Source organism: Manis pentadactyla, chromosome 6, assembly GCF_030020395.1.
Source record: "Manis pentadactyla isolate mManPen7 chromosome 6, mManPen7.hap1, whole genome shotgun sequence".
NCBI classification, from domain to species: Eukaryota; Metazoa; Chordata; class Mammalia; order Pholidota; family Manidae; genus Manis; species Manis pentadactyla.
The window spans coordinates 44,109,871-44,122,591 of record NC_080024.1 but is presented as its reverse complement, the minus strand read 5'-3'; the positions used below and the strand labels follow the sequence as shown (position 1 = coordinate 44,122,591).

At 36.2% G+C, this 12,721-nt stretch overlaps 1 protein-coding gene across 1 annotated transcript in view; it reads right to left on the bottom strand.

The window, feature by feature from the left end:
- The window catches only part of COL5A2 (collagen type V alpha 2 chain), a 163,204-nt gene extending 151,171 nt beyond the window's left edge, over nt 1-12,033 (bottom strand). Inside the window, exon 1 of the mRNA XM_036881678.2 lies at nt 11,766-12,033. Within this exon, the coding sequence (XP_036737573.2) occupies nt 11,766-11,862 (97 nt within the window). The 5' untranslated portion in view covers nt 11,863-12,033. The remainder of the gene's footprint in view (nt 1-11,765) is intronic.
- Between the last annotated feature and the right edge of the window lie 688 nt (nt 12,034-12,721).

Here is a 12,721-nt window from a genome sequence, read left to right as displayed (position 1 = left end):
CCCAACATCATTGCAAAGAAAAATAAGGAGTCAGAAATACGTACAAAATAAGGAATCAAGAACAAATACAATGATCCCATGATCTAATCATCGATAAAATTCTTTTTTCTTCTTCTTTTTTTTTAGAAGTCGAGAGACAATATCAGTTTACTAGGTTCAGTAGGTTGTCAGGAAAAGTATGCAGTATTTCCACTGCAAAGACAAATCCATTAGGTATAAGGGTAAGGACCTAGGATGCTGCTAAACTCTGACCTCTTTTCCCATCAAAAAATGATTAGAAAACATCGAGTATTACAGTTTTGATAGTGTACACAACACATGATACATTTGCACAGTTTCTTTCTAATTGGAAAGTTCAAAGTCAATCAGAAATCCACAAAATGTGATGCCAGATTATTGTGAATTTTTTTTGTCACAATCTCCTTTTAAAACAGTGTCTAGAAACTTTGTTGTTAAGTCCTTCACTGAAAGGCAGATTATTTTACACAGTTATAAAGTAGAGTTGTATTCCTGAAATGAACCATAGTTAGGTAAATTACTAGAAATATAGAGCAAACTACAAATCCTTATTTAAATGTATAGAAACATATTACCTACCGAGATTATGCATGATGCCTCAATCGACCTAAGTGTGTATGAGATGTCTTCACATCTCATGACCTAAGTGCATACATGACATGTCTATGAATGTCTCCACAGTAGTATGGCACAAATCTGATCTAAGTGAACTAAGTTTATGTAAACTTTATATAGTCATAGATTTTCAGAGTGGGAAGTGGCCCTGGTCAATGTATCACAGATTTTATTATGAAGGAAACTGAAGCACAGAAAATTAAAGTCACTTCCACAAAATTACCAAGCTAGTACATGACAGTGCAATTAGAAAGCAGATTTCCTGTGTCAAGGTCCAGTTTTAATTTAGAAGCTTTTCTTTAAAATTATTTCAACACTCTATCCATGAAAAGAAGTAAGACTTTATTTAATTTAGTTGATGCCCTCATCTCTTTAACTGCATGTTTCTCTTTGTACAAGCAAAGAGTCTTAAAATATACCAGAAAGTAGGCAGGCCTGAGGGGTGATAGAACTTTTGTCTGAATGCTTGGCTCAGATTGCTGTGGATATTTGTCACCAGTTTAAATTTCTAGCTCAAAATCACCTTCTGACCCAGGGAAAAGGGATACCATGCTATAAACAGGCCCTGGAGCTTGACTTTGATTTGAGACAGACTTCCTGATGAGAGAGGAATAGGGACAAAGCAGTGGATTGAGTCTTCTGCCAGAATGCGACATCTTTGTTTATGCAGATACTGCAGCTCGGTTATATTAGAAAAATCACCTTTTCTTTTACCATCTGTTCTATTATCCTCGATTAAAAGCCCCTATTCTTACTTTTTCCTATTTAATTCCTATTTTGGGGCTTTGAGAGGTTTCTAGATAGTTATATAAACAGGGAATTTTACTTTCCTTAATCCTGGGTTTAAAAAAACAACTCTGTCTTCTTTCATTTCTATGAATAGTCTTACATTCCTTTGAATTATCATCATTTACTTAAAAGAAATAATTTATTTTGCATTCAGCTAACTGTTCATCTCAGTAAAGATATTCTAAAATAACACCATCGTTCTATAGGCCTTTACAGCAGACACAGAATTTCCACAGACAAGAATGCTTTATTTTGAACCTGTGAGATAATAAAACTATAAGTATTATTCCTATTTTATAAATGAGAAAATTAAGGCTCCAATGCATTACATTTATAAGGAATTTATAAAGAGTCATGACGTTAGTCCAGTCGTCTAACTCAGGGCCTGTGTTCCCTGGGCGCTACTGTGGGGCGGAATCGGTAGGGGTTGAGTGAGTTCCCAGAGCTCCTTACTCTTCACTGACCACCCAGGTGTAGGCCCATGCCATCCCTCACAAAACTTCCTGGGTTCACATAAGTCTGTCGTGACACCAGTAAAATCTCAAGAAAGTAAACAGATGTTTTATGCACTGCCAAGTTTGTGAAATGCATCCTAATACCAAAGCAGAACTTCCAGGGTTTTTGCTGGTTTGCTTTTCTTGACTTGCTTTGTGAATAATCAAAAGTTGAGCACAGGCCTGGCCCAAAGGCAAAATATGAGATAAACAAAAATTCATTATTGTCATTTCAAACTCCCAATTTTACCTCTCCCCAATGCCCTTCAGCCCAAGTTCTGCCCCAGATGCCCAGGAGTCACCAATTCCCCCACCTCTTCACTACCAAACTTACTACTGTACTGGGTATGGAGTAAATGAAGGTTTTCACCCAGAATTTCCAGAATTTACTGACTGGCCTTAGTCCATTTACATACCACAGCATAGGGATGTTTATCCAGGGCATAGGGTGGAGAGAAAACTGCCCTTCTCTCCCCACCTCCCTTTCTGGTGCCTAATTGGTCTGGTGCCTGTCAATCAACACAGACCCACCCATGGAGCTCCTGCTGGAAGGGCGGGCAGGGGGAGGGAGTGCGTAGGACAGACTGAGCAGAGCTGGATAGTGAACCCAGGGGAGTTGTAAGAAATAACACCTTCCTCCAACCTGCCTTTCTCCTGACTTACTTCGGTTTCAGCGGATTCATCTGGAGCTTGTCCCGGGTTTGGAACACCCCCTTCCCTCCAGGGCTACACTGTGAATGGTCTGATGAAAATTATTTTGGTTATGGAGGAAACAATATGTAATGGCCCAATCAGGGAATCTGTCTTGAAAAAATTAATAATAGCCACTTTTCTTCAGTGCCTATCAAGTGCCCAAAATTTTTATTCAATTCTTCAAGATGCAGATGAGAAAACTGAAACTCGAAGATCAGTTAACTTGCTCAAGATCACAAGATTGTAAATGGCAAATTCAGGACTCAAATGTGAGACCCCAAATACCCATGCTCTGTTATTTAAAGAAAAGGAAAAGGAGAAATTCTAAATGAAGAAATTTCTAACTGTTAAAGGTTCTAAGTGTAGAAAAATAGTAATAGTTGGGAAGTGAGGGAATTTCCCAGAATCAAAAAGATCTCACTGTGAGGCAATGTCATATTCCTACTACCTGTAGACCTAGTGATGATACATGTGTTGTCAGCTCAAAAGAACAGCGATATGACTATGTTTTAGGAATATGGGGTAAAAAGAAAATTGGAGGAATCAAAGAAAAAAATAAAGAGAGATGACAAACTTCCCAATCTCTTTGAAATGCTCTAAATAAATTCCACAAGACGTGATACAGGTATGGTCATGGAGCCTCAGATTAGTTTAGAGCCTTACATTTTAGTGTATTTCAACAAGATTAGCTGAGCCAACTGTTCATCCATATCCTTGTGTATCCACAGAGAACCCACCTTCCCTGCACTATGCCTTCCATATGATGCACTAATATAAGGTTCTGTCCTGTAGAAACTCAAAAATCCTCTTCAGAAAGAATGGGAATGCAGTGGGCAAATTTTCATTTTGATTATACTAAGGCAACTTTCAGTTTTTATTAGAGTGGATTTCAAGTGATTTTAATGTCTTGATTGCGGAACTCTCTGTGAACAAGTACAAAATATCCATGACAGCTGTGTTTCTTCTATCTATAGTGTGAATCACATAGTCCATCTGATACTGGGGTTCACCCAGAGCCACGATGTCAGCTGATTCTGATGGCCAGAGAATATTGAAGAAAGACTGTCAAGAGAAAATTACCGTAAAATGAGCTTGCATTACAGAGTTAGATTATTAAACCCTTGCAGTAGAATAATAACTACAGGGGGCATGTGTTGTATATTAGTTCCCTATGGAGTTAGGAAAGAAGAGGACACCAAACAGGTAAATTGTTCATAGGAGGTTAGACTAGAAAGAAAAGTCTATAATTTGAAGCATAGTTTGGGAAGACAAGATCAGATGGAGCTGCAGTGTGAGACCCTGATTCTAACGCAGAATCCTGAATGCCTTTCCTTCAAACAGAAAGGATGTTGAAAGCATATTTCCCTAAAAAATAAAATAAAATAGTAATCTATTTCAAAATAGTTTTCCTGGAACTGGACCTGCATCCTTCTAGGACTTCAGTAATAGTACATCCATAGAACAGATGAGGAAGGGGTACAAGGTAGCTCAGGTGAATGTACCTTTGGCAAGTTTATGAAACTTACTTATTAATATGCTGAATATACCAAAATATCATTACAAATTTGATTATCATAAAAATACTAATTTTATTTTATATCATCATCCTCCATATGCCCAACACAAACACTACCGATGGAACTTTGAATGTACTCAGTGATTTATCTCTATAGAACTAATTGTTTCATACTGTGTTATTTTCTGCAAAAAGGTGTTACGCTCCCCTTTTTAAAAAAGTCGAACTAACAGATATACTTATGTTCACTATTGTTAACAATATACTTAAATCTTCCCACACTAATGAGAACTCCATTGGTTCAGGAATTTATCAGTTGTCTCTCAGAAAAATTCAGTTCTGTTTTACTATGCCTAAGAGAATAAAATAAAAGCACAAACCAATACATGCCTAATCAGTAGAGATCAAGACTTAAAGGAAAATGGGGAAAGGTTGGAGGAGGAAGTGAGATTTTTTTATGAACACTCAGAAAGACATAACTCTGGTAGCATCTTACGACTTGAACACAAGCTCCCTAACAGAGTGGTCAGTTGTTCCTCTTTCATTGGACCCATGCCTTTTTTTCCCCGGTACAAACTTGTGTAAAAGACAATTCTTATATCAGAATCACTCATTTGCCTTCGACAACAGCCAGTGTCTTTCTGCTCTCTCAAAAGAAAGTAGAAGGATTCTTTACAAAACTTCAGAGGTTTTGTGTTTGCAGCCAAAGACCAGAAAACCAGCAACGTTTTTTGCAGTTCATCTTCCCATTGGTAATCAGTTAACCTCATTGTACACCAGTCCATCCTACCAGAAAGTCTAGTTAAAAATTTAGCACTAAAATGAGAAACACGATGTTCTGCATTAAACTGTAATTTAGTTATTTCTTCAATATAAAGTTCTGTAAAGAATGACAAAGACTTAAAGATACTTCCAAACTAGCAAATGAATCTGGTGGTTCTTCTAACTTGGCAGTTAAATAACTGTTATTTAAAATAAATGAAAATATTAAGTTCTATAAGTATTTGCTATGGAAACCACCCATAGTTTTAGAATTCCATAGTTAAAAATCCTAAAGCTGCCAGCCACAAGAACAACCACACTGAATAATTAATATTTAATAACAGGAATTCATAGCTACAAATTATCTGGTAAAATTCCATGTGTATACCTCTTTCCATGTCAAACCATCACTTTGTTTAAGTTTGAAAAACTGAGAGTGAAAAGTGCAGCAAATGAAGGAAAGTATGAGTATGAATAATGTGTCTACAGCATACCCCACCTGCTTTCTGGAGTCAATTTCCCAAAAATCTTCTGGGAGTGAAGGGAGTGAAAAAACCAGCAGCCTTTGGAAAATGAAGAGACTGGCTGTGAAGTCTGGGAAAAGATGGTCACCCCCACTACTTGTATCCAAATAGTCCTGGGGAGCTGCCTTGTAAATCCCTGTGCAGTGAAGCAATTCCTCTCATTCCAAATGGAATCCAGAGCAAAGCAGTGTGGAAAATATGCTTCCAATTTTTAAGAGAGACTTTTATGACTATCATATTTTCAGAAAATAAACTCTGAAACAGACAGAACTGGTAGAAAGGCATGAGGTAGCACTGGGGCATGAAATGGATTGTGCTTGGCTTGTTCACACACAGAGCAAGCACAGAGAGTGACGTGTGTGGGGTGTGAAACAGAAGAGGGGAAGTGATGCTTCAAACCACATGGCCATTAGAAAGTCTCCAATGGAAAGAGGTTCTTGTTTCTTCTGTTTTTTCCTATAGGAAACCTACAACAATACAATAAAGCTCCTCTATTTGAAGAGCAAAATTTTTAAATGTGCTTAAAATATAGTCCATTTAGATAGTATGCATTGTCAAAAATATTGGTGCATTGTCAAAAATGTCCATAATATTATATAAAATTTGCAATTTAACTTTTATACTAGACTTCAATCTCTTTGAAAGCAAATGTTTCCTTTCCCATAACATCTAACATTTTGATTCTCAGTCACCCAATAAGTATTTTTATTATTGCTATATTATTAAATAGTAATGAAATAATATCAACTATCATTTAATGAGCTTCTATTATTTTGAGGGGCCCATACTACTATCAGGTGGTTTATATACATGATAGTCTTCATAATAATTATTTGATAAATATTCATATTCCAATTTTACAGATGAAGAAACTAAGATATAGAGAAGTCAAGAAAAGCACTAAAGATATGCAAATATAACTTGAAAAACTTGAATTTGAATTAGTTCACTCATATTTGAATGAATAAGTGATGGAAAATATTTTTTTAGATTTTCAAAAATAATATTCAATTGGCATATATGCACAGAATAACTATCATATACCTGAAACATAAAATAAATTTATAACATTAAGTAGATTCCGGAAAATAGAGGTAAAAAAAGGAAAACTCTGTGTGTGTGTGTGGTGCAAGATGAGAACTACAAGAAATTCTTCATTTTGAAGCAGAAAAAGACAACTGATATGAGTAAAATTCTAGAAAAGGGTCAGATCATGGGAGTTCTTGTATGCCATTCTTAGGAGCTTGAACATTATTCTTTCTTCAAGCTATAGGAGTCAATAGAAGATTTTAAGGAAGGTAATGGCATAATCAGATTTTAGTTTTATGTCACAGTGGCAACAAAAGGGTCTATATATACATGAGGGTGGGGTGTGGCCACATGGGAGGCAAGGAGACAAATTTAAATACCACTGCAGTAATCCAGGAATAGATGATAAGGGCCTCCACTGAGGCATTTATAGTAGAGAGGGAGTAGAGGTACATTTGACAAATATTTAGCAGGTAAAATGGTAGGATTTAGTGACTGATTAGAAGTTTGGATGACCAGGTAGAATGATGATGTTGCCATTAACTCATATAAAGAATATGTAAGAAAGATGATCTTGTCTTGGAAGGAAGATAATGAGTTGAGTTTTGGATACACTGAATTTGAAGTGGTTATGGCCATGCAGTGGGAAGTTGAGTATTCTGAAGTTCATGAGAAAGGAAAGGGTTAGACAGAGAGTTGAGAATTATTCACATTTAGCTGTTAAGCAAACCCCTGAGAGTGAGTAAAATTTCTAGATGATCTAGGAAGAGAATATACAGGGTGGACCAGTGATCTAAATTCTATGAGAAAACTAAGTGCTAAGGGGATAAAGGAGGAGAAGGGGTCCATGAAGCTGAAAGGGAAAGATCAGGTAGGTGAAGGGAGGACCTTCAAAGAGCAGACTTTCAGGAAAGCTAGAGTGATCAATTGTATCAAATAAAGGAGAAAGGCCTAACAAGTGAAAGGGGTCCACTGGAACATCACCCATTTCAGTCCTCATCTTATTAGACAAGCTTAAATGGAATGGAAGGGGAACAAGGCAGAATGAAGTGGGATGAGTGAGGCTTGGAGGCAGAGACAGAAAACTATACTGCTCCTTTAAAACAGCCGGGCTAAGAATAAAGAGAGGGTGGGAGCAGACACAGTCCCTGGAAGAGAGCTGAGCTTGTTTTCAAGGTAAAGGTAAAGAGCCCATAGACAGGAAATGATTTAAGTTACAGAAAAGAGAGCTTGATTGATGGAGCAAGTTCCCCCCAAGGGATGGAGAACAGGCAAAATACAGAGGAACAAATCCAGAAAGTATTTAAAAAAGCATTCAAAGATTTGGTGAAAGTCAAAAACATATCACTAGGGTTTGTATCTGTGATAACTGAAATCAGATTATATTATCACTTTCTGGGTTTCATTTAAGTGCTCTAAAATTACCTTCAGATAAAGTTCCCATATGATCCTCTTAAAAGTCCCAACGGGTTGACAGGAGTGTGTATAATCTCCCCCAACTATGAGGTTAAAGAATTCCCTGCAGGTTGCAAAAACTGCTAAATAGCAGAGATGGACCAGATACAGATTTTAAACATCAATAAAATAATATAAAAACACTAAGGTTGCCAATGTGATCACAACTTTAAGGCAAAATTTTCCATACAAATGCCAAGAGTAGATACCCTTTTAAATATTAAATATAATGATTCAACAGGTATACATGAGATTTAGATGAAATACACATGACATTTACATGGAAAGAAATTTAGAGGAAAACTGAATTGTCAGTAGCCTCCTAATAATCCCATTGTCGTACATAAACTTGTGCAATTTGCCCAAATTTGTACACTAGATCAATTAATAGTTAACAATTTTAGTCTTTTCCCCTACCATTACTATTCCTCTCATATGTAAATGATTGTGTTAATCATTCTAGAATTGTACATAATGCAGATGTAAGGTAATAACAGAGAAAGCTTTATTTTGAGGAGCTGGGACTTAGAAGATTGAAGTCATGTTAGCCTATAACTACAGAATGAAATCTCTTTTAATTAAACAGTTTGCCCCTATTTGAAGGCTATTTCATGCCTTTATATGGCATTCATAAAACGTTTAAAATGGATCAGTTGTTGACCTTGTGTTTTTTTCCAACTGGCCCACATCAAGACAAAAGAATATTGGGAAAGGTTTAATATAGTGGTTCACCAAGGTGAATCAGAATCACCCAGAAAGCTTCCCAAATCCCATCAAAACCTACTAAATTAGGATATTTGTAAAGGAAGGAAGCCTATAAATCCCCTTCATAACACAAGTCTGTTTTGTAAAGTACACTGAAAGTGCTACCCAGTTAAATTTTTTTACCCAGTTAAATGTACCCAGTGCTACATTTCCACCACCTTGTACTTTTGTGTGGCCATATGACTATATTCTTGCCAACTACAGGTAAACTGAAATGGCATAAAGACAATATTCCCCACTGGAAAAAGATGGACTCACAGCCTTTGTCTCCCATCCTCTATCTGGATGCCTGGAAAGTAAATATAATGGCTGGAGCTCCAGCAGCCATTTAGGGCAATAACACCAAAGACTATATACCCTAGGGATATGAGGATAGAAGGTAAGAAGGAAACTGAGTATTTTCTCCTACAAAAAAACATATGGGGAACCTTTCAAAGCACACACACACACACACCAAAGAAAAACACACCCACACAAATTCATGAAAAGTTGATTTTGTCATCGTAACTCTGACTTTTGTTACTTAGCAGTTCCAAGTAAGCCCAATTCCCAAACTTTCTCCTTTCAGTTCTTAAAAAGCTAAAAAATCAATTCAGTTCTTAAAATTTAGTGAGAAGTAGTAATAATTCTGGCTTAACAGGCATAAAAATTTATTTACTCACTGTTATCTCCTCATTCATAAGTAGTTCTATCAGGTAGGCATTATGCTTATGTTTTATATTTCTGGTAAATAACCAGTCAAACAGAGGAAAAATATACCCTGTAATCTTGAAAAAAATAAAAGCTTGTAAATGTATACTTACATGTGATAACAAGTCTCTACATTTCAAAAAGGACATATTTGTAAACAAAGTCAATACATATCATATGACTTAGTTATAGCTAAAATTTTAAAAACATACTGGTTTTTCATGTGTGCCTTAGACATTTCTTTAGTTTAAAGCACTTATCTGAGCTTATTTTTCCCCAAACTTAAAATTGCATGGAGTTTCAGAATTCTGACACTTTTATTAAGCTTGTGACAAGCCTGAACAGTATTGCTAAGTATCCATACAATGTAATTTAAACCAAAATATGCCTGGTAAGTTAGTATAATACAAGTTAATTGTAGCTCTGACTATACTGAACTCTGGAATTCTTTTCTATATTACCTTTCATTAGGGCCATAACTACTTTCTTTTGCTATTTAATTCTAATCACATTTGTACTCCTAAGTTGAAGAATAAACAGAGGAGTTTATTTCCTATAATATGTATGCAAGCATTTGCCCTTTATCTGTAAAATCTGATGTTTGGAATTAGTTTCTGTGCTATTTGATTATATGCAGAAGAGAGGGATTTGTATGGGGTTGGGGACTTTTCTGCACCAAATATCACATTCCTAACAATTATGTAAATCACTATTACGGAAAATTAAATTGCTCAGTTTTCAGAAACAGCTATAGAGTAATTACGACTATTTGGAAATTCTACAACATATGGCCTATCCTATATACCTTATGAAACTTTCCTTTTGTTTATTTACATGTTCAGTTACTTGCATACTTTATAAGTTATTTATTTAAAAATACATTAACAAGGAAATTTGTGTTAAGTTTTTAGTTAAAATTGGTTGTTTTGGTAGGGGAGGGGAATTGACTGTCCCTTTTATAATACAAATTTTGTATTTCTATTGCAATTTTCTGTATTTTTTTCTCTTCTTTTCTGACTTGCACTTTCTGTTACAATTATCTTCCCTACCCTTCCAGAAATGCATGCTTTTCATGCCACTACACAGGAACTCAAAAGAGTTTTTACCTTTGATAAAATGCTTCAATTTTTAAAACATAAAAAGTAGCATGAAAAGTTACAAGATTTTAGAAAGTGCCCCCTCTATGGGACTCTGGGCAGATTGTTGGGTTCATCCCAGATTCTTAAAATGTTTTTTAGACCTTGTGGTCTCTGTATTAGCATTATGAACATCTTTACAGCAAAACACAAAGCAGGCATCTAATACATATACATATATATTTATCCACATACATATACACTATTTGTACATGTGTGTATATTTGTGCATATATATATATATACAAATATATTTGAAAGACAATAACAGAAAATAGCAATAAAAATCTATAATGGCCTATTATGAATAGTACATGTCTATATATGAAACTTGAGCTCTGGAGAGTTAAGGATTTAATAATCAGTGGAACCAATTTAAATCTTTCCTTATATTCTATAGCAGCAATGCATTTTTGCTTAACCATACCATATAACCCAAGCCTAACATATGCAAATTGCACAGGAAAAAAATTTGGTAATCCGGTAAGATTAGCCTTAAGGAAAAGAAGAGAAACTTGTTATTACTTAAACTTGAATTAACTTAAAGTATAATGCCGGTACAAACACTCTATGACAAATAAATTATATATAAATCATCACCAATTTCCTGCCTTCCGCCGTCCAACAGGGAACCACCACTGTCCTGATAATCAAGTCAGTAGGGTGGGAAAATACCGCTGTTTAAGAAATCTGGCTTCTATCAGACTCTGTCATGGAGAAGTAAACGAGACTGTCTCTCAGTAAAAAGTGATTTTAAGATCAGAAATGAAAATGGGAAAGAAGTAAAAGTCTGCAAACAGAAAAAAATGAGTCAAAGACAAAGAAAAATCAGTTATCAGAGTGGCTGCAGTGGTTTTCCTAAACAAAGAATTGTATGAAGCAGCTAAAGTTCAGTACAAAAAAAGACTCCACCCTACCCAGCTTCTGCTGCAACTTTGCCTTGCTTTGAAAACTCCAGCCCGCAGAACAGAACTCTCTAATCCAAAGTGCCTTTAGTGCTCCGTTTTAAACACTCTTTTTTTCTTTTAAACTTCCCACTCCCCACATTCAGGCAAATGGACTTATTCTAGGCTTCTTCAGAAATATTCAGCAGTGTAGAAGCTTCAGATTTACAAACATCCCGATTGTCTTCGGAGCCATTTTCCAGGTGCAAATCTGTCAGCCCCCTCCTCAACTTCAAACCAGAGCCTCCTCTTCTCGGTCTTCCAGAGGCTTAACATTCCACCTATTTCCCAAACCGTGCGATAAACACCACAAGCAAAGCAAACGGCAAACTCACCATCCTCGCCTTCTTCCTGGGCTTTTATTGAGACAAACTGCCCTAATAAAACAGTAAGAATGAGGAGAGGTCTTGCTTCCACCCAGTTTACCATCATGTCTAAATATTAGACATGTGGGTCCTTCTGGGAGTCAAAAGTAGATTCTAAGGTTATTGTAGCACCATGAAGTCAGCTGTGGGCTCTCTCAGCACCAGCCCCAGGGCAGCCTCTGCAAACCCCTGTTTTCAGCACCAGCTCCAGCACAGTCTGCGAAAACTTTTTTCAAGCGATGCAGCTTTAAATAGGAAGAATGCTGCCTCCACTTCTTTTCCTGCCCCTTTTCAGCTTGTTCAGGCTCATAACCATCCAGTGTCTGCCAAGCAACGGTCTGATTGATGGTAAACAACCAAATCAGAACATGCGCTTCTGTGCCTTGAAGTATTTCATTTATGTTTTAAACATAAATGGGGCTTCATCACAGAAACAAACGGTTATTTTTCTTTCCTTTTTTTTTTTTTTTTAAGAAAGCTTGTTAGAAGGAAAGAATCCTATTCTCCCCTCCTTAATCCTTCTCCCAGACACACACCCCTTAACTTTACCCTAAAAGCTGAAAAAGGCATTAGGGAGAAAATAGAGCCTTTTAGTTTAGTTTTTGGTGTCCAGATAACTCAGGAATCTTGTCTACTCTAAACTTTCAAAGGATCAATATTAACCCTTTCTTTTGACTGAAGACGAAGTGTTCTTGTCCCCTTGCCAGATTTTGTTTCTTTACCCAAATTCTGGAAGGAGACTATTGAAACTATGTCTAGGGAAAAAGTCCACGTGAAAAAAAACAGTTTTTGACAAATAAATTTGTAATGCGTTAAACTTTGAATTAAGATCCTCTCTTTATCACAATATCTCCTGTTCAGGGGGACAGAGCAGCAGGTCCCTCTTGTCCCAAAGAGTTTTATTATGTTGAAAATAGTGTACTATG